Source organism: Phascolarctos cinereus, unplaced genomic scaffold (assembly GCF_003287225.1).
Source record: "Phascolarctos cinereus isolate Bilbo 61053 unplaced genomic scaffold, phaCin_HiC Scaffold_2;HRSCAF=192, whole genome shotgun sequence".
NCBI classification, from domain to species: Eukaryota; Metazoa; Chordata; class Mammalia; order Diprotodontia; family Phascolarctidae; genus Phascolarctos; species Phascolarctos cinereus.
The window spans coordinates 231,714,006-231,740,195 of record NW_027555625.1 but is presented as its reverse complement, the minus strand read 5'-3'; the positions used below and the strand labels follow the sequence as shown (position 1 = coordinate 231,740,195).

At 37.3% G+C, this 26,190-nt stretch overlaps 1 protein-coding gene across 4 annotated transcripts in view; it reads left to right on the top strand.

Moving 5' to 3' along the window:
- B4GALT5 (beta-1,4-galactosyltransferase 5) overlaps positions 1–26,190 on the top strand; it is a 109,386-nt gene that overhangs the window by 20,495 nt on the left and 62,701 nt on the right. The window contains exon 1 of one of the 4 annotated variants that reach the window (XM_020984189.2): positions 578–705. The exons of the other annotated variants lie outside the window; for them this stretch is intronic. Coding sequence (XP_020839848.1) covers positions 678–705 — 28 coding nt within the window. The 5' untranslated portion in view covers positions 578–677. Of the gene's footprint in view, positions 1–577; positions 706–26,190 lie in introns of those variants that run through there. 4 annotated transcript variants of the gene reach the window in all.

Genomic DNA, 26,190 nt, shown 5'->3' with positions numbered 1-26,190 from the left:
TTCTTAACCTAGGGTCCATGGACTCTAAAGAAATCTGTGAATTTAAGTGGGGGAAAACATTATGTCTTTATTTTCACTAATCTCTAACTGAAATTTAGCATTTTTTAAAAAGTTTGAATGTAGACAACAAAAATGAGGGGGCGTAGTGGATAGAGCACTGGCCCTGGAGTTATGGAGGATCGGAGTTCAAGTCCTGCCTCAGACACTTGACACTTAGTAGCTATGTGACCCTGGGCAAGTCACTTAAACCCCATTTGCCTCACCAAAAAGCAAAAAAAAGGGAAAAAAAAAGAAGGGATCCGTAGGCTTCACCAGACTTCCAAAGGGGTCCATGATTTAAAAAAAAATCCTCTATTTTACAGTATCCTGTAATGAAGAAGCAGATAGGAATACAAATTTTAAAGTTTTAAAACTTTAAAATAATTTTAATTCCAGTTTCCTGGTAATGACTACAGGTGTGCCTAATATTAATAATAAAATGCCACTGTCACTTATTTTTAAAAATGTAAGTTTAATTGATATCTTTTGTTTTTACATTGCAGTTATTTCTGGGAATACCTTCTCCCTCAATCCCTAGTGTTCAAGTTGAACCCTCCCTTGTAATAAAGAAAAACAGTTAAAAGAAAACACCTCAGCAGTGACCTGACAGTCTAGATGGCATTCTGCCGTAGTAGTCCATGGCTTCTCTTCTTAGAGGAGAGAGAGGTAGGTTTCTTTATCCAATTCTTGGAGTTAGTGATTTTTCATTTGCCCAGAGTTCCCTTTTACTTGCTTCTTGTAGTGATCCTTCCATTTATATGGTTGTATTCTTTCAGTGCGTTCTTCTGGTTCAGATTATTGCACTTCACATCAGTCATACAGATCTTCCCATGTTTCTCCAACTTCCTATTATTTATTTCTTACTACTCAATAATATTTTAGTACATTTATATACTACAGTTTTTTTTCAGCCATTCTTTAATTGATAATCACCTTCCCCCCCCCCCGGTTTTTTTGCTGCCATAAAAAAGCGCTGCTGTGATGTATTTGATATATTTGACCTTTACTTGCCGTCAGCTGCCTTGGAGTATATGCACAGGATGGAATTGCTGGGTCAAAGGGTGACAATTTAGTCACTTTTCTTTCTTTCATAATGCTGTCTCCTGAACTATTTCACAGCCCACTCACTGTGTATAGTGCCCCCTTTCTCCGCGTAATACCCAACATTGACAGTTTTCAGTTTTTGTCATTTTTACTAGATTGTAACTATTAATGATTTGGAACATATTTTCATATGGTCATTTCCAGTTTGTAATTATTTTGAAATCCATTTTTTTTCATATCCTTTGACCACATCTACTGGGGAAAGGCTTATAGTTGTGTTTCTTTTTATTCTGTATAATATCAATAAACATGCATTTATTGAGCTCTTACTGAGTTCTGCGTGCTGTGCTTTGTGCTGGAATGCAAAGAGAAAAATGGAACAGTCTCTTCTACTACAAACTTTACATTCTGTTGAGGGAAGCACTGGATACATAAATGAGTACAGAATATATGCACAATAATTTTGGAAGGGCCTGGTGGCTGGGATTGATCTGGAAATGCCTTTTATAAGCAGTAGCATGTGAGTTGAGCTTTGATGGAAGCTAGGGATTCTCAGAGGCAAAGGGGAGTTGAGCCTGTTCTAAGTGTATCCTAAGCGTGGGGAGCAGACAATGCAAAGCCCTGTGTGGGAGGTAAATAGGCCAGCTTACTTGGACCATGTGAGGGAGAGTTATGTGTAAGTAAGTCAGGAAGATAATCTGGAGATACACTGTTTTAGATTGATCTTACATATCAGTCTTTTTTTAGTGATCCCTGTTAAAATTTGATTCTGTTTGCTGAAGTCTTAGTTAAAAGCTCTTAGCTTGGTATCCTGATGCCCCAGCAAGGTCTTTTTCTCTAAACATGTCTTTGTATATAGAGGTTAGCTAATACTACCTTTAAAAAAGTGACAACTTATTCTATTTTCTACTTAAATTATTGATCTCATTTTGAGGCAATGTGCTTTAGTTGGAACAAGGGATTACTTTTAGTTTTTTTTTTTTTGCTTTTCTTCCAAATGCTTGAATAAGTTTCATTGCTGATGTATGTTTCTCTACCTTTCAAATGGTAACTATATTTGCTATTTAAAAATACCTTCCTTATAGAGCCAGTGAATACTATGAATGCTTTAAAGGAATGGTTCCAGTATCACCAACTGAAAGGTGTTAGTGAAACCCATGGCTTTTCTACACAACACATTGGTTGATGATGTTCATTTTGTTCAGCATGACTGATAGAATAGCAACCAAAGTCTTAATGTTTTCTGTTTCCAAATGTGCATCTTTGTGCTTTGACATCTACGTGAAAGCTGGAGAGAAGTGTTGGAAAATCAGATTGCAAGTGTGGATGAAAGTGCTTCCTAGTTGATTATGACTTACAAGAGTAATTTGGGAAAGGTTATTTTAGCTAAGTAAGTTGGAGGCTGCCTGGTATAATAGATTTGGACTCAGAAGACCTGGGTTTGAGCTGCTTTCTACCTTCTGGTAGCTTTGTGACAATAATAGACAAGACGCTTAACTTTTGGAGGCTGTTTTGTCTTATGTCAAACAAGGATAATATTGCACTATTATTACTAATAGTAGAAGTACCTCCTCAAGGTATGGAAGTGACCTTGGATTTTCAAATTAGTAATGTATGGGTGAAAGCTCTGGCACATCTTGATAGGTTGGAAAGGTCTTTGCATATAATCTGTCTGGGGAATCAGAGTGAGTAAGTGTGGAAGATTCATCAATAACCAGAAGTCTTGATACCAGATGATAATTTTTTGGAGGTACAGAAGCTTAGGAAAGCTATGTGTAAGGGGGTGGAGGTGGTTTTAGTTTTCATGGGGAGAGGTCAACATTCATGAAACTAGGATTTTGTGAAGTGTTGAAAAACTTCCTTTATGAAAGGAAGGGAGACCCAATGAGGCTGAATGGGAGGTGTTGGGAGGGGAGAAGAATAAAGTTTTAACTGAGATCTGTCAATCAGAAAGCTCTATTAACTAACACTTCTAAGTTTTATCATACCCTGAATGATGATCTGAAACATGATCCTGAATTTTAGTATTAAATATATTCTATTCTCATTACTTGAAAAGATGGTAATCCATGTAGGATATGGTAATTCTTTGTTAACTAAGAATATTTAACAGATCTTTCTGTTACCTTCCCTTACCTCTGCACAGTTCCCCTGTGACAAAGACAGACTCGTTTTTAGATGATAAGTAAAGGCAGGCTGTGGGCCTAGCCTTGGGAGACCTGGAGGATCAAGGAGGGTATTGGTTTTTGATTGTGACAAATTTTTTAGTTGATATTGTCTTCAGGAAATGAAAAGAGAGCTAAAGAATGAGGAAATATAAATGATAGAGCATGTAAAACCTGTTAAGCTTTTACTCAGACATGGTGAATTATAGCCCTTTGCCTCTTTTTGGGAGGGAAGGACTGTACTGTCTTGACTGCAAATTCACTTAATCTGATTTATCTGTATGTGTGGATGACACTGAATTTTTATTTATTTTTTTATTGTACAGTCATCTTTGGTAGAGAGGGACCTGTGATTGTTAGACAACTGGCATTCACAAGGTTTTATATTGTAGAATCTCTTGTAAAGAAAAAAGAAACCTGTCTTATTTACCTGATTTTACTTTTCTTTCAATGGGAAATTGAAACTTTCTAACTCAGTTTAGGGAAACTAAAATCATTTTAGGAAACTTTTTGTTATGGACTAGGAAAACTTATAAGCCTGGATACCTTCATTGATTTTGTCTCTAATCATGACCGAAGTTAGTGGTTGTGGTTAGTTATATAAATCTGAAGCTGAGGATAATCACTTAAAAAATAAATTAAACACGTACTGTGTGCAGTCACTTGGTAATCCTAGGGCCTATTCTTAGATAAGGCGCAATCTCTGGTCTCCTCTTCTGCAATGCAGGCTTTAATTAGGAAGGTAAATCACAAACAAGCTGTAATCTAAGATTACAGGAGAGAGGTGTGGAACAAAGAGCTGTGTGAGTTGGGGGAGGGAGGAAGAGTCATTCATTACCACCTGGGAATCAGGCAACTCCTTCATGTCGAATTGAAGTTGGCATTTGTTAGGCTTTAGAGGGTGGACTTGAGCTGATGAAGAGGTATAATAAGGAGAACATTTCAGGCCTAGGGAATAGGGTAATGTGAGCAAAGGTTGAAAGTTGGTAAAACCCAGGGCTTGTTTGGAGAACTGAGAGAAGTTTGGCTGGAGGGTAGAGTATGAAGAGGACAATAAGAAAGAATAGAAGTTAGAGATTCTCCTCTTGAAATCTCTCTTGGAAGAGATTCCACTTACTACTTGTGTGACCCTGAGCAAATTACTTGTCCTCTCCTAGCTTAGTTTCTTATGTAAAATGAAGGGGTTGGACTGATCTCTCCAGTCTGTTCTAGGTCTAAAGCTGTATCCAGCTCAAGTGTAATTTCTTCTTCTTAAATATTTCTCTAACCACTTATTAATTCAGAAATTCCTTTCTCCAGCCTCACATAGATTATTTTATACCTTTTTAATGTTCTCATTCTGCTCTGCAGGATGGCAATTGAGTTTGTTGTATAGTAGTTTGTGTTGTTTATGTCTTGTCTTCTTTTGTTAAGTTTAAACATCTGGGACATCTCCTGGAACATTGAATGTCTTATACACGTAGATACTTGTTAAATGAGTGAATGAGGTGAGGTCTAAGAAAGAAAGGTGGGATGGGGGTGGGAGTGGGGAGAGTAACTTTTGTCTGGGCCTTTCCAGGCTAACTTGTATAGAGTAGAGGGTGCCTTTACCCTGCATGTCTTAGGATCTTTTAGCTACGGTGAGCACTACCATTGATACTCTGCTGTAAGATGAGGGAAAGGATGACTATGGTTATCTATTGGCCATATAAGGAGGAAGGAGGGTTTATAGATTTCAAGGCCATCTCTCCTTCCCCTTTACACTTCATTCAGTGGAGGGCTTTTACTTGAGAACCTGTCCCTTCAACATTTCATTTCAGTTCAGCAAGCCAGTACTAAGCTCATCTGTGCTAGGCACTAGAAATAACAAAGATGAAAAATGACAGACTTTTTTCAAGTTGCTTATGCTCTATTGGGGTTGATGAAATGTGTCTATCACTAAGTATGATACAAAGTAGACTGATAAGTACAAAGATGAATGTGATAAGTGCTGTGCTGTATATGAAGCTGTGAGAAATCAGCTAGCAGGGTTCAGAGCAGGCTTTATGGAAGAAGTGCCACGGTACCTGTGCTCTGAAGGTGGACAAGGTTCTTAAGGAGTGTTCCTGGCTTAAGGCTCCTGCTGGGACAGAGAAATAGGAGAGATCAGCACCAGGATCAGAGAACGATATGGAAGGAGCAGTGGTCCTGAATGTGACAGCCAATTCCCAGCTTATTTGCATGTTTTAAAGTTCTGTGCAAATCATTATGGATTCATAGGATTAGTACCTGCCAGGAGGATATAAAGTCAACCCTGAAAAGCTATGTGAATATACAAATGCTAATTAAAATTGAAGGATGACTTATAGTACTGCCAGGTCACTAATGCCCAATGCAGTTATATGAATGATTCCTTTGACACTGGAATAAGGGATAGATCTTAAGTGTTTTGAGAGTTGGTGGAAGTGTGGGTGAATGAAGCATAAGTTTGCGGCATGTTTCTCTGGGTGTGCATTGATAGACTTTTCTCCTGCCCATCTCATGGTCACAAGTAAAATTTTAGTACCAAATGCAAGTTCTTTTGGGCAAAAAACTTGATGCAATCAAGAGTATTATACTTTCTGAGGGAGAATGGGAGGTGTGGCATTTTTTTCATATTTTAGGAAACTTTCTTTTAGACTTTTCATTAGAGAAGTCTCTAGGTTAGTAGAACAGCCTCTGACATTATCATTTTGAATTTTTAATAGGGTTTTGTGAGCCTTTTGATTTTTAGTATGTCTGGTGACTTCTATCTAGGCCATTACAAAAGAAGTTTTCTTGGCCTTTTATATCTTCCAAGTAAAGATGAGGAAAGGGAGCTTCTTGAACCTCAGAATCCACCTGGGTGTAATGTGGGAGGTACATACATACCTTGTTAATAAAGAGCTAAATTTCTCTCTTTTAAAAATGAATTTATTTTGGTTTATCAACAATCACTTCCATATGCTTTTGAGTTTAAAAATTTTCTCCCCCTTCCTGCCCACCACCCTCCCCAAGATGGTGCACAATCTGATATAGGCTATACATACACATTCCTCTTAAACATATTTTCACATTAGTGATCTTGTAAGTAAGAATTAGAACCAATAGCAGGAACCACCAGAAAGAGAAAACAAAACTCAACAGAAGAAAAAAAATAGCAAATAGTATGCTTCGATCTGCATTCAGACTCCATAGTTCTTTCTTTGGATGTGGATAGCATTTTCCATCATGAGGCCTTTGGAGATGTCTTAGATGCTTGTAATGCTGGGAAGGGTCAAGTCTGTTAATATTAGTCATGTACAGTGTGGCTGTTATCGTGTACAACGTTCTCTTGGTTCTGCGCACTTCACTCACCAACAGACCATACAAGTCTTTTCAGGTTTTTCTGAAGTCAGCCTGTTCATTGTTTCTTACAGCACAACAGTATTCCATTACATTCATATACCACAACTTGCTCAGCCATTCCCCAATTGATGGGCATCCTCTCAATTTCCAATTCTTTGCCACCACAAAAAGAGCTGCTATATTTTGGTACATGTGGGTCCTTTTCCCATTTGTATGATCTCTTTGGGATGTAGCTCTGGAAGTGCTATTGCTGGGTCAAAGGGTATGCACATTTTATAGCCCTTTGGGCATAGTTCCGAATGGCTCTCCAGAATGGTTGGATCATTTTGCAACTCCAGCAACAATGCGTTAGTGTTCCAATTTTCCCACATCTTCTCCAACATTTATCATTTTCTTGTTTTGTCATCATGGCCAATCTGATAGGTGTGATGTCGTACCTCAGAGTTGTTTTGATTTGCACTAAATTTCTCTTTTTAAGCTTTCAGTAGAGGGGATGAGACAATTTCATTTTAATTATTTTTCTTTTCCCACCAAAGATCAGCTTTGTTGTAAAAACTTTTATCAGAAAGAAAGGAATGCTGGCTGCTGTTGTGGCAGTATTCATCAGTTTCACGGTCTTCGAGGGGCTTACAGGATTTTCCTTCATTTTGCAAATTTTTTCTTGTGGGAATAGGAGGAAGTGGTATGATTTTGTTACGGGTTTGCTTTCTTATTTCATTGTTTGGTGGCTGGCTTGAAATTCCGGGGTTTTTAGGCTTGGTGGTATTAACAGTATTCAGAGGCACAGTGATTTGGGTGTGTGTACTTAAAATTGGTTCTGTCATCTCTTACAAAGATGAGTGCAGATGTTTTGACTCCCAGAATCAAAGATTCCATGTTCATCATTTCTATCTCTAATTTCCTACTAGACTCATCCCACCAAAATTTTGGCCTCTCAGCCTGTCATTTGTGACTGCATGAATTTAGATTGTTAGTTGGATGTTGTACCTATTTTCTGTAGTCTTCCCTCATCATCTTTTCCCAGGACATCTTTAATATATTTCCAATTTGACCACTGACTTTGGGTATCATAGAGATAATTGGACTTTTTTTCCCCCCTTGAAGTGCATTTAGATTCCAGATACACTTGGTATCAACAGCAAGCCTCAATCTCTGGGGGACCCAGGGGTTCTAAGAAGTGGAGGTAAAGAGGAGGAACATTTTAGGCATGAGGAGCCAGACCAGCATGTTCTAAAGCATGGAGGCTGGAAATGGAACATTGTCTATCGGCACCAAATAGACCAGTTTGGCTGTAACAGAGTTTGTGAGAGGGAGTAATGTGTAATCAGCTTGGGAATATAGTCTGGAGCCAAATTGTAAAGGGCCAAATAGATTTTTTTCTTAAAGGCAATGAAGAGCCACTGAAGGGGTCAGGGTAGTAAAATGGTCAGATCTGCACTTTAGGAACATTAGTTTGACTACTTTGTGGAGGGTGGATTGGAGGAGGAGGAGATTCTGTTGGGATACTATTGCAGTAGATCAGGTGAATGGTGATCAAATGAGGGCCTGAACTAGGGGTGATTGTGGTATAAACAGAAAAGGGAGTAGACAGGAGAAATATTGGTGGAATTAACAAGATTTGGTGACTAGATGTGGAGGGGTGAGTGAGAGTGAAGGGTTGAGGAAGATGCCAAGGTTTGGAATCTGGGTAACTGGAAGAATGGTGATATCCTTGACAAAAATAGGAAAGTTAGGAGAAGGGGATAGCCTTGAGAGTAAGGTAATGAGTTAGTTCTGTTTTGTATGTATTGAGTTTGAGATGTGCTTGGGATATCAAAGTGGAAATGTCAGCAAGCAGTTGGAAATATGGAGTCAGTGCTTAGAGTTATTTGATCCCATAGAAACTAGGTGAGATAAAGTGGGAAAGGGAGGGAGAATGCAAACACCTTTGTATTTTCAGCTCCTCCTATCTAGCCAGGTCCATAGTAGGTATTTTGATGAATTCTTGATTAATAGAGCAGAGAAGAGCCCGGAATAGAGCACAAATAGGAATAGGGGAGCATAGTTACAAAGGAATTTGGGGGAATGAGTTCTGGATAATAGATTGCCACTTTTTAGGTTGGCTTCATGGTCAGTAGTTCTGTTGTGATGGGTATATCTATCTGAATTAATGCAAGCACTGGCCTACCAATTGTTAGCCACCAAGCAACACCAAGTTATATCAAGTCTTGCTGTAACCCTTTAGCTAACTTGAAAATTATATGACCGGTTCTTGGGTAATTGAAAGTTGATTGTAGATCAGTTTATGTCTATGCAAGTTTCCTGCTGATCTCTAGGATAATTTTCTTACTCAAGGAAACCTCTTATCAGAGAATAAGCAGGGGAAAGGAAAGGTAGAAATATTTTATTAACAATTTTTATGAAAAAATAGAATGGGAGAGGAAGTTGAAATAAAAGAAGAAAAGCAATTTTTTTAAAAAAACAAAATTTATAAAGGATTTTAGCTATCCTTGTCACTTCTACTCTTAATTAGAATCCTGAGCTTTTAGACCTGGAAGACTGGATAAGAATGGGAAGAGGGGATTCCTCTGGGGACTTCTGCTCTGGACTTTTGGTGTTTTCTAGCAGCAGGGCCAGCACTGATGAGTCAGAGGCCACAGGTGCTTATGGCTTCCGTATACTCAAATCTCTAGACACTCAAAGAGTGGGCTCTTGTGTCCCTGAGCTGTGACTTAGTTTTACAGTTGTTTTCATTAGCCGAAGCTGAGACAATTCCAAACCCAAATGCCACCTTTGAGAACTGAGAACCTGTGTCAACCTCTGATGACGTGGTTTGTTTATAACAATGTTTCTCAACAATAATAAATAGCAAACCTCTAAACAGAGACATATAGCTGATCTAATCTGAGATATTGTTTATTTGCTTGTGATTGGGTTTGTGTATATCCAGAATATATATTTTTGTATATTGTGTGAGTTTACAACAATCTTTATTAGTATAATATTTATGCAGGCTTTGTAGTGGAAAGCATTTCAGAATTAGTCACCGTCAGTAAGGACAGAAAAATGTTAACTAGTCTTACTCTGTGGACACTTCTGCTTCGAACCACATAGAATGAGGGAAGTGACTTTCCTGAGATAGGAGCAGTTTGTTAAGTGGTTTGTGTATATGCTAGAATAATCTGGTGATCAATATGCTGTAAAATCTTTACATGGGGGTCCTCTCCTCATTGTCAGTAAATACAGTGGTTTATTGTGGGGATTATTCTTGGCAATGTTTCTCTTGTCCTTGGAATGAGAGTTTTGAGGCGTGCAAACATGACAACTTTTACTAATGTGTAGACAACTCAGGTGGGACCTGCCAGGGCTTAGAGTGTTAAGTCTTTACTCGCATGCCTGAAAATTATTAATTAAAATCAAGTATCTGAAGTTTTTATTAAATAACACTATGTAACAGTTGTCTTAATTTGGTTATGAACATCTTCCCTGTGATTGGAAAAGCCCTTATCTTTGTCATATCAGACCCTGGCATACCATCCTATTTTCTGGCCATCTCCAAGTTATGTTCCTGGCTTCTTCCTTGGTATATTCCCAATCCTGAAACCCTAGGTATTGTTCGGGAAACTTTTGCCTTATCTTACTCCCAGGTCCTGCCGTGTCACGTCAGGCCATGCTGCCTCGCTCTCCTCACTGCCATCTCTTGCCCCCCTATTTATGTTGCTTTCCCCATTAGAATCTAGGTTCCTGTCTTTTGGGACCAAACAGAACAAAGCTATTTCCCTTTCATTGTAAGCTTTAAAAGCTTGCAAGGTCTCTCTTCTGCAGGCTAAACATCTCCAGTTCCTTCAGTGTATCCTCCTTTGGCATAATTTTTTAAAAATTAATTTTATTTTTCAATGAACAAAAATCTATTTTCTCTCCCACCCCTCTCCTTTATTATAGGGGGAGGCAGCAGAAAAATAAAATCCTTGTAGCAGATGCATAGTCCGGAAAAACATTCCTGCATTAGTCATATAAAAAAAATCTTTCTCATTCTGCATCCTGAGTCCATCATCTTTTTGTTTGGAGGTCCTTAGCAGGCTTCATCGTTTTTCAGTGTGTAATTGTGGTTGGTTGTTGCATTGATCAGAGTTAAGTCTTTCAAAATTGTCGTTACAATGTTGTTGTATAAGCAGTCACAATGTATTCACAATTATAAATTGTACTGACTAGATAAAATATAGTTCTCCTTTTCCTCCAAAGAAGAATACTGCTTCAGTACTGTTTTGCTGTATATCCCAATCAATATCTCCCTTCATAGAAGGCTCAGAATTTTCTAGCCTACTTTTCCATTTCCCTAATAGCCTTTCCCAGGTACCCTCTGTTCCATCCTCTTCAGCTTTCTCTTGTGTATTGTCTTCCCCAATTAGACTAAGTTGAGGGTAGGGACTGCCTTTTTCTTATTTGTATCCTTATCATTAAGCACCATGGCTGGCATATAGTAGTCTTAATAAATGTTTATTGAGTGTCTTGAATATTTACACTTTCCTTGTTACTACTTGTCTTATTCAACTTCATCTTTCAAGGGTCAGCATAATCTGTTGTCATTTGGGCACACCTTACCATCAGCTAATTGGCCTCAAGCTGGCTCCCCAATTCACCTCAGTGATTTTAAAAATTACATTGTTGTTTTCAATGAACAAAAATCTCTTTTCTCTTCCATCCTTCCCCAATTTTAAAAAAGAAAGAAAAACCATACCATTGTAACAAAATAGGAATGATCAAGTGAAAAAATGAATTGTTCTTCTCTAAAAATATCTGCATTCTGTCAGGAAGTAGGGCAGCATACTTCATCATTGATATTCTGGACTTGTGGCAGAGTTCCCAAGTCTTTCAAAAATTGTTTTGTCTTAATGGTGTTATTCTTTAAATTGTTCTCCTGGTTTTGCTCTCTTCATTATGTATCAGTTCATATAAGTCTTTCTGAAGCCATTCCTTTTGTAATTTTTTTAATAGCACAATAGCATTCCATTTCATTCATATACCATATTTTGTTCAATCATTCCCCAATTAATGAGGAATTTCTTAATTTCCTGGTGTTTTTTTGTTTGGCCAAGGTTATACAGCCTTGAACTGCTATGTCTATGTATCTATGTATCTATCTATCTATCTATCTATCTATCTATCTATCTATCTATCTATCTATCTATCTAGTTTTACATATGGGTCGTTTCACATGACTTTGAGACACCTCTCTATCCTGGTCAGCCTTCTGGATTTCAAGCCCAAATCTGTTTACTTAGCCAAATTGTGGGATGATTCGGAAGGTTTGCAGATTTTTTACCCTGCATACCTCCCAGAGTTGCTGTAAGAATCAAATGAGAATGTTTTGTGTGTGGAAGCTTTGTAAAAGATAAAAAAAAATAATAAATTTAAGCTATTAAAAAACAAAACAGAGGGTGGATTGGGTTGATCTGGCTATGTCTCTTATAGCTATTGCTACTGTCATCTCCTTTGTTTTTTCAACCATAGAAATATGACACACCTTGCTTTACCCTTTATACATTTAGATTAAAAACAAAAAAGATGCTTCCCTGCTCATCAGAGTGCTCTACCAGGAGCCTGTAGTGAGATCTCACTGCATGTCTCTTTGCTTCTAACTTAACAGACAGTGTTCAAGTCAAGAAAACAGGATTCAAGTTTCAGATCTGCCCCTCACTAGCTGTATGACCTTAGCAAGTCATTTCCACCCTCTGGACCTCTTTTTTCCTCTTTATAAAATGAAGGGTTGGATTAAATGGTTGATCTCTTCTTTGGTTCTAAAACATGATTTGGATTAGGAAATTGTGCAGTGTTTTTTTTTTTAAATCCCATTTTTGTTTTGAGAAATCCATAAGAAAATTGTTTTCATTGAAAGCTGTTTCCTGTGTTTCTGGATCATATGCAAGTTATTTCTTGATTTTTCCTGTTTTCTGAGCAGTTTCCCAGTGACCTTACCCCACAGAAAAACAGAATTAAAAACTTGGCCCCTGGATGTGTTTGAAGAACTGGGACTAAGGAAAGGAACTCCCAAGTTTTGATCTTGGCTTTGATAATTTAAAAAGTTTTCCCAGTCTTAAGGGGAATACATTCAAATAACCTTATTCATTAAAGGTTTTGATTAAACTCTTTGAGATTTGTATGGACAGTTGATATGATGTTTATTGTTACCTATTTTTTGAACCCCTTTCATTTCATCTTTCGTAATGCTGCCATATTAGTACTTTCCCTCACGAATAGATCTGGTTATGTCACTGCCATTGAAATTTTCGCCCATTAAATAGTTCTCTGTTATGTGCAAAGTTAAAACTTTTTAGTGTATGATTCAAGGCCTTGTATAATCTGATGCCACTGTACCTTTCCAGTCCATTATCATACTGCTAATCTCCCCAAATTTTCCACTATTTTTTTTTTGCACTCTAATGCCCTAGCTCAAGTTATATCTTAGATTGAAGCACTAATGCATTGTTGGGGGAGTTGTGAACTGATCCAACCATTCTGGAGAGAAATTTGGAACTCTGTCCAAAGGGCTATAAAATTGTACATACCCTCTGACCCAGCAATACCACTACTAGGTCTGTATCCCAAAGAGATCATAAAAAAGGGAAAGGGACCCAGATGTACAAAAATATTTATACCAGCTCTTCTTGTGATGACAAAGAATTAGAAATTGAGCAGATGCCCATCAGTTGGAGGATGGCTGAACAAATTCTGGTATATGAATTATATTTATTTGTGTGTGTATGTATGTGTGTATATATATATGTATGTGTGTATATATATATGTATGTGTGTATATATATATGTATGTGTGTGTATATATATATATATATATATATATAGAGAGAGAGAGAGAGAGAGAGAGAGAGAGAGAGAGAGAGAGAGAGAGAGAGAGAGAGAGAGAGATTATGTGCAGGTGGATTTCAGAAAAACCTGGACTTACATGAACTGATGCTGAGTGAAATGAGTGAACTAGAACATTGTACACAGTAACAGCAATGTTGTGCAGTGACCAGCTTTGATAGACTTAGCTCTTCCTAGTGATGCAATGATCTAAGACAATTCTAAAGGACTTATGATGGAAAATGCTATCCACATCCTGAGAAAGAACTGTAGAGTGTGAAGGCAGATAGAAGCATACTATTTGCTTTCTTTTATTCCCCTCTTTCTGTGATTTTTCCCTTTTGTTCTGATTCTTCTTTCACAACATGACTAATGTAGAAATATGTTTAATATGATTGTACATGTATAATGTAAACATGTACATGAATACAGATTGCATGCTGTCTTGGGGAGGGGAAAACTCAATCTTATGAAAGTGAATGTTGAAAACTAAAAATAAACAATTAAAAAAAAGTTATACCTTAGATCTGAAGTATACCCCTTTGATTCCTGTTTGATTCCAGCTCTGCTGTCAGTCACTTCCTTCAGAATCCTTCTTTGATTTCCTCTCTCCCCCGTATAGTGCCTTTCTTACACTTCTCTCATGCAGTTAATATGTTATTTTGTATTACAGTAATGTGTTTGTGTTTACCCAAGTTCCCCCTATTTGATTGTTTGCTTGAAGAAGGCAGGGACAGTGTTTAGTAATTGTATCTCCTTGAGAGACTGGTATAATCTAAGTGCTTCGCAGATGTTTGTTGAATGTACTTTGTTACCTGGGTCTCATTATCTCATCCCTCTTGGTTAAGCTTAATTGGACTAGATATCCTCTAAAGTACCTTTGCAGCTCAAAATCTTAATGAGCCTTTATGATCTGTTAGTCTCCCCATTTTGATTGCAAGCTTCTTATGGAAAGGAACTGTTGTCTTCAGTAATATTTTGATTTTCCATAGTACTAGGCACAGTAGTACTTAGGAATTTAAGTACTTGATTTGTCATACACTATGTTGTCCCTAGAAAACTTTAAGTTTCTTATGTTTTCAGGGAATGGCTTAATGAACTTCTAAAATACTTTTGAGAGTGGTAATTGGGAAAAAGGAAAGTAAAATGTCATTTCCCATTAGAGATGTCCCCAGAGACATTGCCACATGTATTATTATATTACTGGAACTGTGTCTGAAGCATTATAACTCACCTGGGTAACACAGACCTAGAAGAAAATATCTGGGCTTGGGGAGCAATTATCATTTTTTATATATAGCAATATAGGACTTCACATGAAGAACCATTGTCTGCCTTCTCTGAAAATTTGCATTGAAAACTTTTTTAGATAAATGTGAAATCCAAAAGGTACCACTTATAAAATTTTGGTTCTGAAGGAACCTTAGACTTAGAGAGCAGGTGGCTTGCCATCCAGGGAGTCATAAAAAGGGTTTTGGAACTCAGGTGTTCTGACTGCTAGTCCACCCACACAAGCAGTGTACCACACTGTACCTCAGCTGCCTTCCTTCCAATGTGCTCAAGGTCCTTACTTATTACAAAGCTTTTAGTGATGTTTTGCTTCCAAAGGAAGGGAGTGACTTTAATTTATGCTCATTAACACTTGGTAGAATGGGAAAGATTTAAGGATGAGCTAGGACTTTTGACTGATGAGAGCTTTTGAATGGGGTAGAAAGTATGGTTTCCTTGTGAAAAGGACCCATTATACCCAAAATTCTTTATAGCTTTGGATTTTTTTTTTAAGGGAAGGGGTTCCTAATGCTTGACTTTTTGAGGCAGCGCTGTGGATGGACTATTCTTTTTTAATGTGACTAATGAATCAAGCCATCAAATTAAAACTAATTTGACTACAGAATACTTTTGAACATGAAAAACATAGTTAGAAACCTATATATTGGTTTTGGTTTGGTGGTATGCAGTACCCTTTTACCTCAGAGGAGGGGTTTATGAAATTTTGGAGCAGAATAGGCCTCTTTTCATTTTGGAAAATTACAGCCCATAAGTGGTTTTCATAACCCTAAGTGATAGTCTGGGGGTATAGAATCTACCCTAGATAAAGGGTGGTGGCTATTTTTTTTTTCAAAAATAGAGGAATAAGCATATCGTGTTGTAATAGCCATCATTAGTATTTTGGATATATACATAATCTCATTTTAGAGGTAAAGTCTTAATAGCACATGAATTTTCTCACAATTATGAATTCTATAGAAAACCGTTTAGGAAATCCTAGGTTAGGCTAACGATATAGGCCTCATGTAGGAGGCCTTCCTGATTCCTCCAGTTTTTAGCACTCTTTCACCCTTGAAATTACTTTATATATACTTTATGCTTATGAATGTAAGATCATTGGGGGTAGGGACTATTTTTTTTTAAATCTTTCAGCATCTAGCACAGTGCCTTGCTTAATACATGGTTTTGTTACATTGATTTTTGAGGAGTGTTAGAAGCTTCCATAGCTGAAACAAATTGACTAATGATGGCTAAAAACAGTAGGCTTTATTTGGTATTATAACTCACACAATGGAAGCTTTCCTCAGAAACTTAAGAGCATGAGTTAAAAGATAAGGATCCCAGTGATACAACCATGTATAGCAGTGGCAAGATAGCAGGAGCACCAGGATAGTAGCCTGAAGGATCGATAATTCTTTGAGAAGTGATTGATCCACATTGTGATTTAGTGCCCATATTATGCCAGATCCTTATAGGTCCCAGTTCAGTGCAGGCACACTTAGGAAGGCTCACAGATTTGGGCTGCTCAGGAATGTGGAGGGCTAGTAGTTTTATGTGAAAGAGAAGGGCTTCCTTCACCCATGCCAATCTGATTGGCAATCACAGGTAGATAGGTGCCAATTATCAAGGCTGGAAGTTTTTTTTAATCATGAAAATATCCTTATGGTGAGGATTCTAGGAAAAGGGAAGGTACCAGGCAGGAGGAGGTAATGTGTCTAGAACTGCCTTCCCTATAATAGTTTCATCTCAGAAAAACCATAGGTCTTTGGATTACCACACTGAGTTTCTGACTCCTAAGGTCAGTGTTCCTGCCAGAAAAAACGCACTGCTTCTCTCCCATAAAGGTTACTGATTGTACTATGTTCTTGTGACTAAGGATCAAAAACATTGCTTGGGAGATGCCTGTCAAGGCTTAGGGAATTCTGAGTGTTTTTATTTCTTTATTCGAAGTTTCTGGTCCATATTGTAATCAAATGTACACTTTCACCCTTTCACCTTAGTAGTATTTAGTTGAACAAGCCTTTCTTGGTCATTAAATTAAGTATAGGTCAGTAGCTGTGCCTTTATAAAAGAAGACTGGCTAAGTCAGTCAGCACTAAGTAATATTGACTACTAATTACAAATGATACTGTGCTAGGTGCTGTGAAGTAAAAAAAGAATGAGTTGACATTTATATAGTGCTTTATGTATATGTTGTTTCCTTTGAGTCTTAAAATGACACCAGATGACCCTTTTAGAGAAGCAGTGTCTTATCCTCATTTTCCATATGGGGAAACTATGCCTCAGAATGGGGCAGTGATTTAGCCAGGATAACATAGCTAGTATAATGATCGTTAGGTGTGTGTTAGAGAGGATTCTTTCTTGTTCAAGCATGGGTTGGATTGATAGCCTCTGAGGACCCTTCTGACTTTAGTTCTGGGACATGGCTTTGCATTTTGTGCTCTCTCCATTATGCCACAGCTGTTATTATTAAATTTTTTTTAGCAAAAGGGTTTGGTCTTCTTTTCCATTAGCACCATTTTGTAAGAGATTTCTCAGTCTCCTTTAAGTTCACAGGTAGCGTAATAATAGAAGCAAATATGATCTTATGGCCCCTCCCTAACTTAGCCAGATGACTATATAATGCTGAACTAGTATGCAAAAAACTCCTAGGATTTGAGATGAAAGTGATCAGATAACAAGGTCATTGCTTTTACATTCTAGGATACTTTTCAGTCAAATTTTAGTTGAAGGTAGTTTGAAAAGATCTGTCTTGTTAGTATGTTAAAATTGTTCATGAGACCTACTATGTAATTTATTGTGCTCGTGGCCTTTACCTCTCTACAGCAAAGTAGAGGAAAAATAAAAAGTTAATCCAGTTTTACTACAGGATGTATACAAGTTTATGCAAGTAGTATAAATGATTTGGATTTAACATATAGAGCCCCATATGGTAAATAATTTAAAGCATTTATTAAGCACTTAATTTCACATGGCATTGTACTACTATTTACAAGGAGACCAGTATTTGACAATTGTATAATAGAATATTATTGACCTGAAAGAAATGATGAATCGGAGAAATGAAAAGAAGGATGAGAAGGAAGACTTTATGAACTTATACAAAGTGAAGCAGGCAGAACCGGGAAAAAAATATTTACAATGGGAAAAATAATAACAAAACAGTCTCTATGGAACTCTCTGCAATTATAGTGTTTGGAGATATGAATATATATCTCCCTTTTTTCAGAGATGAAGTACTTTAGGTGTGGAACACTATAAGGATTGGCTTTTTCTGAGGGAGCCATGTTGGAAACTGTAGGCAATTCAAAAACAAAAGTTATCAATACAAAATTTAAAAATAGTTGACCTTTATAGAATAGTTAAGATAAGTTTATTTTTTTTTCTTAAAACATTCTTGTAAGGTAGATACTATAAATATTATCTGCATTTTACAGATAAGGAAACTGAAACTCAGAAGTTTAAGTGATGCATCAAGGTCACATAGCTAATAGTTATGACTAGCTATTCTTGGGAAGATTTTGATTCCATGTAAAATGTTTTTGGTTAGACAGGCTTTGCTTTCATGGACTAGTTACATTTCAGGAAAGTCTAGTACAAAATGAATTCCAGTCATCTAAATCCCAATTTCATACTGTCTTCCATTATGAAATTGGAGGTATTTTTCTTTTTCTTTTTTTAAAGCTAGTATGTGTCCCTGGATGTATTAAGGTCATAATAATGGCAATAAAACAAAACTTTTAAAATTACATTTTAAAAGAAAAAGTAATACTGTGAATAAGACAAAACATTGACATTTTATAATATGTTGTACTTCCATAACCATATCAAATGAAACATTTATGAAATATCTCATCTGTGTAAGTTATCTGTGTTGGAATACTGAGGTGAGCAGCAGTCCTTTGTTTGAAGAGTTGGAAATCTAGTAAGGAAGATTTATATACAAGTGTGGTGATACAAAGTAGAACAGTGCACAGGGCAAGAAACCTGAGTTTGGAGAAGAGAGATCACTTCTGGTGAGGGAAAATTTTAAAGAAAAGTCAGCGAAACAGGAATGTTCAGGAATGGATAAGATTGTACCCACTGTGGTTTGTTTGACTCACATTGAATTGCAAAGGTTCAGCATATTAGAGTCAGAAGAGAGGAGGGGGAAGTATCTTAGACATCACCTGTTTCAGTGAATGAATTTTATAGATAAGGAAACCAGCTCAGACATTTGATTGAAAGGACTTGCCAAAGGTCACATAGTGAGTTAGTGGTAGAGCCAGGTTTCCTGATACCAAGTACATCATTCTTTTTCTGACACCCTTGTCTCCTGACTATTTAAATAACAATCCCTAAAATCTTACAAGTATTCTCAAAACACTTTAATGTTTCTAATGTAATAATAATAATGGCTGTCACTTATATAGTTCTTTAGGATTTGCAAAGAAGTTTTCAAATATTATCTCATTTTATCCTTGCAACAACCCTAGGAGGAAAATGCTATTATTATCCTCTTTTTACAGATGAGGAACCTGAAGGAGATTGGGGGTTAAATGATTGCCTAGGTTCATACAGTTAGTAAATGTCTGAAATCAAATTTGTACTCAGATCTTCCTCACTTCAGACTCAGCACTTTATCTACTGTGTCCCCTACCTTCCTCCTTCCCTTCTCCCCCTTTTCCTCCTTTCCCATGCTTCTCTTCCTTCCTCTTATATATAAGGCTACCTTTATATCCAAGGTAATTAATTCTGTTTTGGTTCCCAGCCCCTCACCACCTGCAAAAAACCCCACACAGCCAAAAATCCTTTTTCCATCACTTGAAATGTAACAAAAAAAAATTTTTTTTGCAAGCTTAAGAAATATTTTGCTATTTCTCTGTAAGACCTTTACCTGATGAAGATTTCTGTTAGCTAAATAAACTGTTAAATTAGGAATAGAACATAGGGACAATCCACTTGTTTCCTGATAAGCCTTTGAAGTTATCTGATAGATAATGCTACAGATAATGGTGACCCAGTTGTTAGCCAAATTTGGAAGTTTCAGTAGAGTTACACAATGCCAAATATTATTACAAGTGACAGTAACAGTAGTGACAGGATGACTGCACAAGATCCCTTTTTCTCTAACCAAAAGGATGTTCTTCTATAGGGTAAATTGGTGATTTTATAAATTCTTTAAGTTTTATGAAACAAATTTTTATAAAATTCCTGAATTATGAAGACTATCTAATTTTAAACATCAAAATTTCCAGTGTTACAAAATTTGATTTCATTGGGAAAAAATGGCATACATTGCTGTCAGATGCTATAGTTTTCAATCATTTTAAGACATGATAATTTTTGCATCTGTAATTTTTTTTCTAAAAAAAACATATTTGATATAACAATTTCAGGTATGTACTTTAAAGATTGTGGAACAAAGTAATTCTCTTATCAATAGTAATATTCAAAGGTTGTCTTTTCACCAAAGTCCCCGTGATTGCCGAAAATACTGGCTGTGCAGATTGTAGGTTAGAAAATGGTATGTTTCCTGTTGGGCAAAAAATGTCTCAAAGGAGATATTTCAAAGCCCCAGATGATATAATGAAAAAATGGAGCAGTGTATGTCTGACCACAGCTTTGTTCATTGTTCATTTTTGTTTTGAAATCGAAAGTGTGTGTGTGGGAAACATTATTGAGTGTTGTTTCTTAAAATGTCTTTCAGTGAACCTGAAGATAAAATAAGCCCAATCCTGTAAGTGATCAAATAACCTGTCTTTGTATGAGGCTTGTAAGGAACAATGCCTTTATTTCTGTAGCAGTAGGGGCCCATATTGTTTTTTATGCCTTGGTTGATCATGTAATAGGAATATCTTACATGTATCTTCTTGTGTTTCTTGGGATGGTAGTTTTAGCCTGCCTACTATTTAGCAAGAAGCAAATTTGAAAACCAGATCTGCTTTTAAAAGTGAACTGGTTAATATAAATTTTTATACTTTTGCTTTTATTGAGGATTTCATATTTTTATATGTGTGTGTATATGTATATAAATATCCCAAATATGCAGAGATTTTCACCGATGTTCCCCAAAGTCACAGGAAGAATTTTCTGAATTTAATTTATAACTAGAATATGGAGTTGAATTCTGAGATTTCAGCTCATCCATCATTTGGATCACATTTTATGCTTTATCTTTGTCCAGTGACTCTTGGCCTTAGAGGCAGCCAGAGGTTTCCAACACTGTCATTTTACAGATGAGAAAATGGAGACCCAGATGGGGGGAACGTGACTTGCCAACTAGAGACTAACATTCAGGTCTCTTCTTAAGCCATAATTGCAGAGTCAGAAAGGACTTCAGAGGCCATCTATGCAGTCCATTTCTTCCATAAATGAGAATTCTCTCTCATATTCAATATGTGTTCCTTCAGACTTGCTTAAAGAATCCCAGTGAAGAGCATTCCTTGAGGCAGCCCAGTTGCTATAATGGTAAGAAAGTTAAGCCTAAATATGTCTCTGCATTTTTTACCCATTGCTCCTAGTTCTGCCCTCTGGGGCCATGCAGAACAAGGCTAATACCCCTTTAAAGGAGGTTTGCCTTTGAATTACTTCAGAGATGCCCAAAATTATTTGGCCTACTGCCCCCTTAAAAAAAAATTACTCAGCACCTCCCTGGAAATCTTTTTTTCTTTGTTTTTGTTTGTTTGTTTTGAAATTTGCATCGTTTCAGAAAATATTTTCGTAATGATCTTAATTTAATAATTTATTGTAAATTTGTGGGGGAGGGGGAGTTTCCTGCATTGAAATTTTGGTTGGCAGTAGTGTGTCATGTAACTTTATAGTATCATATTGTAAACAACTCGTCATTACAAGTACTTATTCCTACTGATGTATGCTGGACTTATGGACAGTGTGCAACACACTTGCTTGTTAGACCTGGCAGACTTGACCACTGATTGGTTATAACTTGCATTTTGTGTGTGTATTTGGCAAATAATGTAATTGCTATGGCTCTAACTCTGTTACAAAACAGATGAAACATGTATGAATGGTTTTTCAAAATTTTTTTGTCTTCTTTCTTTATGCTTCCATCACCCCTTTATTTTTATTCATTGTGCCTCTCCCCCAATTGCACCCATGGCTACTACCGTCCCTCCCTCCCATCTGTCCACCGCCTTCCCTAGGGGAACCTGTAAACTACTTGAAGAAAGCCTGTACAGCAATCCTCTCCTCCCTGCAGTGATCTTTTCTTCTGGCTAAACGTTTTTAGTTCCTTCACCAGTTAATCATGTGGCATGATGAAGCTTAGGCCCATCATTTTCAAGGTTGCTGTCCTTAGAACACTCCAGATTATTAATGTCCTTTCTATGATATGGTTTCTAGAATTGAACTTATTGTTCCAATATGCCATGTTTAAGCATGAGGATTAAAAAATAGTTTTTGCTTATAGAGAGGTATAATATATATATAGCAAGGTATAATGGATGGGAAGCTGGCCAGAAGCCGGGCTCAGAGTCAGGAAGACCTGGTTTCAAGTGCTGCCATTGAAACATACTGGCTGTGTGACCCTGGGCAAGTCACTCAATGTCTTAGTGCTCTAGGCACTCCAATACTGCAAGTTACAGAGAAAGTACCCAACTGTCTTTTGGACAAGAAAATTTCCTCACCTATACTGTAATGAAATCACAAGTCCAGTCCTTGTAGGTAAGCTAGTCAGATCATTATAACACAAAGCAAGTGTAAAGAACTAGTGGTGAGTAGAAGGAAACAACTGAAATAGAAAAATAAATGAAAAAGGATTGAAAAAGATAGGCTGGATTAAAGAGGCAAAAGGGAAGTAGAAGAAAAATGGTTCTGGGTAAGAGTTTTGGGACTGTGTAATTATTTAAGCTGCCATTCTTCTACGCTGCAGACATTTTTTTTTTACTGTTTTCCAACTCATGTTGCTTCAGTGCCAGAGTTCTTATTAATAATGCACGACTTTTCCTTTTTTTTTTTTAATGTGATACTTCCCTTCCCATCATTCCTCTTAGGTGCTGAGTCAGAGAAGGTTGTTACAGCTGCAGCCTCAGAAGCAGCAAAGTGGAGAAATCCTCTGCAGTGCTCAAGTGCTAGCATTCATCATCCACAGCAAGCCCCTCCCCTGAAGTAATTTGGCGGCAGCTGCAAATTCAAAAGGATGCTTGCTTTCCCCTTAACCTTATTCTTTAAAGGATCTTTGATTAGCTGGAAAAGTCCTTTTAAAATTTAGCATTTGGTTATTGACATCAAATTTTATTAGATCTTGAATTTCTCTTGAAATTTGTGAGGCTTGCTTTTGGAATGACAGCTGTCAGGTATCCCAGGGCAAGCCTAAGGCCCTAATACTTCTGTAGATGCTTTACAAATGTTGATGGCATTGAATTAAATCTTTTCACCTTTTTCTGCCAGTTGTTCTGCCTGACTTTCAGTTCTGATTTTGATCTTTTGGAGTTTAGTGATGTTTTCCCTTTTTATAGGAAGTTGGGAGGGGAATCAGTCTGGGATTTGCTCATTGAATACTGGCATTCTAGCCCAGTCCTCATGATGTCTCATCTTTATCTTTCCTTGGTCAATATGATGTAGTTCACAGCATTGACTCTGGAATGAAGAGTCAGACTCTTACATGTTAAACTGAGCCCACATGTAGTAACATTTCACAGACTCACAGGATTTATAGCCAGGTGAGAGCTCAGATATTTCTAGATTAATACTCTAATTTTATACTTCATTCCATAACCATTTCAACCATTTATTAAGTGCTGTGTTTCAGGTACGGGGGTGTGGGGGGGAAGGATATGAAGATAAGTAAGAGAATCTGTAGGAACTTCCTGTTTTGGAAGGGGATGTGACATACATAACATTACCTTCCGTAATGAAGAATAGAATGTGATGAATGGTGCAAAGGATAGTCTTGTAGAAAGAAACTTAGTCAAAACTCAGGTCTTCTGCCGTACTCCTTGTGGAAACAACTGTCCACCAGAGCTCATTTGTAAAACAAAGGGGTTGAACTAGGGTTACTTCTAAGGAACCTGCCAGCTCTAAGTCTATAAGTTATGTAAATATTATTTCTAATAGATCATTAAACACAGTGCTGAATGATTCAGTTTATTTGTTTCAACATTATCTTTGTTACCTTAAGAAAGTCAGCTCCCCTCCCTGGATTGTGTGCTCCTGTAAAATAAAGGGGCTGGACTAGAGAATCTAGATTGTTCCTCAGATCCATTTCAGTTTTAAATCCTTTGAGCCTCCATGTAGATACTAGAAAGAGAAAAAATCACTTCTTTCTGAGCTCAGTTTCCTCATTTGTGAAATGAGTTAAGCATCTCCTTCATGATTCCTAATGTTCCCTTCCGGTGATAACATTTTGGAAGCCCAGCTAATAATGAGTTCTGCTGCTGCTACAACTGGGTTTCCAGTCAAGACAACAGAGAGAGAGCTTGCAAGCAAACCAGGCTCCTTACATTTCCTACAAGGGAAAAAAAACGGGGGGGGGGGAGAAAAACCCCAAGGAGCACAAGGGCTTTAAAAAACAGGCAAGAAATATACTATACCAGATAATGAGCAAAGTAAAGAGGAGAATTGATAAGATACTAAAAGAAAAAACCAAACCACTTATATAGGCCCATAGATGCACTGCTGAAAGGGACCTCAGAGGCCCTGTAGTCCAATGTCCTCATTTTGCAGTGGAGGGTACTGAGGTCCAGGGAGATAAGTTGACCTCCTCAAGGTTACAGAGGTAATTAGTATCAAGAGGTATAATTTGAATCCAGGCCACCCAATTCCGGAGCCAGGGTTCCTTAGGAGCAATGTAAATGAAATAAGAAATAAACACAATATAATGCAAATTTTTTGGGAGAGTGTTCTGAGGCGTAGAGATATCAGACACACACCAACAAAACTCTTGAGTGTAGCTGAAACCAAATTAAAATGTAGTTCCTCTCTGATGTTGATATGTTGATGTATTAATTGGAATATACATATATATATGGAGATAGATAGGTAGATACATACATACATACATACATACATGCATGCATGCATGCATACACACACACACACACACACACACACACACGCACACATATATATACAATGGCCCCAGTTTCTGTTTGCATTTGACACCCCTGACCTAATGGGAAGAGTGCTGGCCTCAAAGTCAGTAGAGACTTGGGTTAGAATCCTGCTGACTCTTGGCACTCATTTTCTCCCATGCCTGGAATGTTCCATCTCCTTACTTTCACCTCTTAGCTTCCCTGTATTTCTTCAAGGCTCAGCTAAAATCCCACCTTCTGCAAGAAGGAAAATGATGATTCCTTCCCCTCCCGCCATTCCCAGAGCTCAGCATAATGTATGACAGTTAGTACCCAATAAATGCTTTTTGACTGACTGTTGACATTATGTTAACCTTGCAATGAAAAGAACTCTGAAGTCAGAGGACCTGGGTTCACATCCTATCTCTGATGCTTACTAGTTCTGTGACCTTGGATAAGTTGCCCTCCCTGGGCTTCAGTTTCCTTATATTACAGAATTGGGTGGTGGGTGGAATGGTTGTGCTAGATGACATTTGAGGTCTCTTGCAACTCTAGATGTATGATCTGATGCTTCATCTTCAAAGAGTATAGATGCTCTAAGATGAGTTTGCCATGGCCAGAAATATTCATTAACTGGTGGCCAACCTTCTGATGACGAGCCTCTCCTAATTTAGCTAGGCTCTTAGACGTGCAGTTCAGCAAAAGTCTTAACAGCGTGGGAAGACTAGAAAGGAATGTGTATTTCTCTGGTATAGATTGCAATAATTTACAATGATGAAGTCATAGTTCATAGATTTAGAGTCCAAAGGAACCTACCTTAGTGTTGATCTAGTCCAACCTTCTCATTTTACCAACTGAGGCCCAGAAAGGTTGAGCATGGTGGTAGGGCTTTAGTGGAGAATCTAGAACATAGATTCGGAAAACTCTGTAAATGATCAAATTATAACTATGAAAGATGTACTAAGGTTTTGAAAAAATGCATATATAATTTCTACACTTTGAGTCAAAATTAATTTCATGTCTTTTGATCTTTGCTTTTTATTGTTCACTACTCCATAGTTGGCTTTATTTCACTTATAGATTGCTGCTTAATGCCAAAATTATATTTGTCTAAATGCAATGCAGATATCCAAATGCAAATTGCCTATGACCTTATTTGACCACTTTTGTAAGAACTCAGCATACCATTTTAGCCTTTCAGATTTCCTTGATGTTCTCTATGGGGTCTAGAGTCTTCATCTTTTTCTTCATCTATGGCTTTTCTCAACTGATATAAAAGCACAGTGTTTGGTATTTTTTCTAAGAAACTCCATTGTTTGGGAGAGAGGTTTAGGGGTTTCAGACCTTTGATTTCATTAGTGTAGTGACCTCCTCTGGTGTGTTGCATCTGGGCAACTGTAGCTTATAGTCTTGGAGAATTACCTGAGCAATTAAATGACTTGCTGTGGTCACACAGTATGTGCTAGAGGCAGGGCTTGAATCTGGGTATTGTTGAT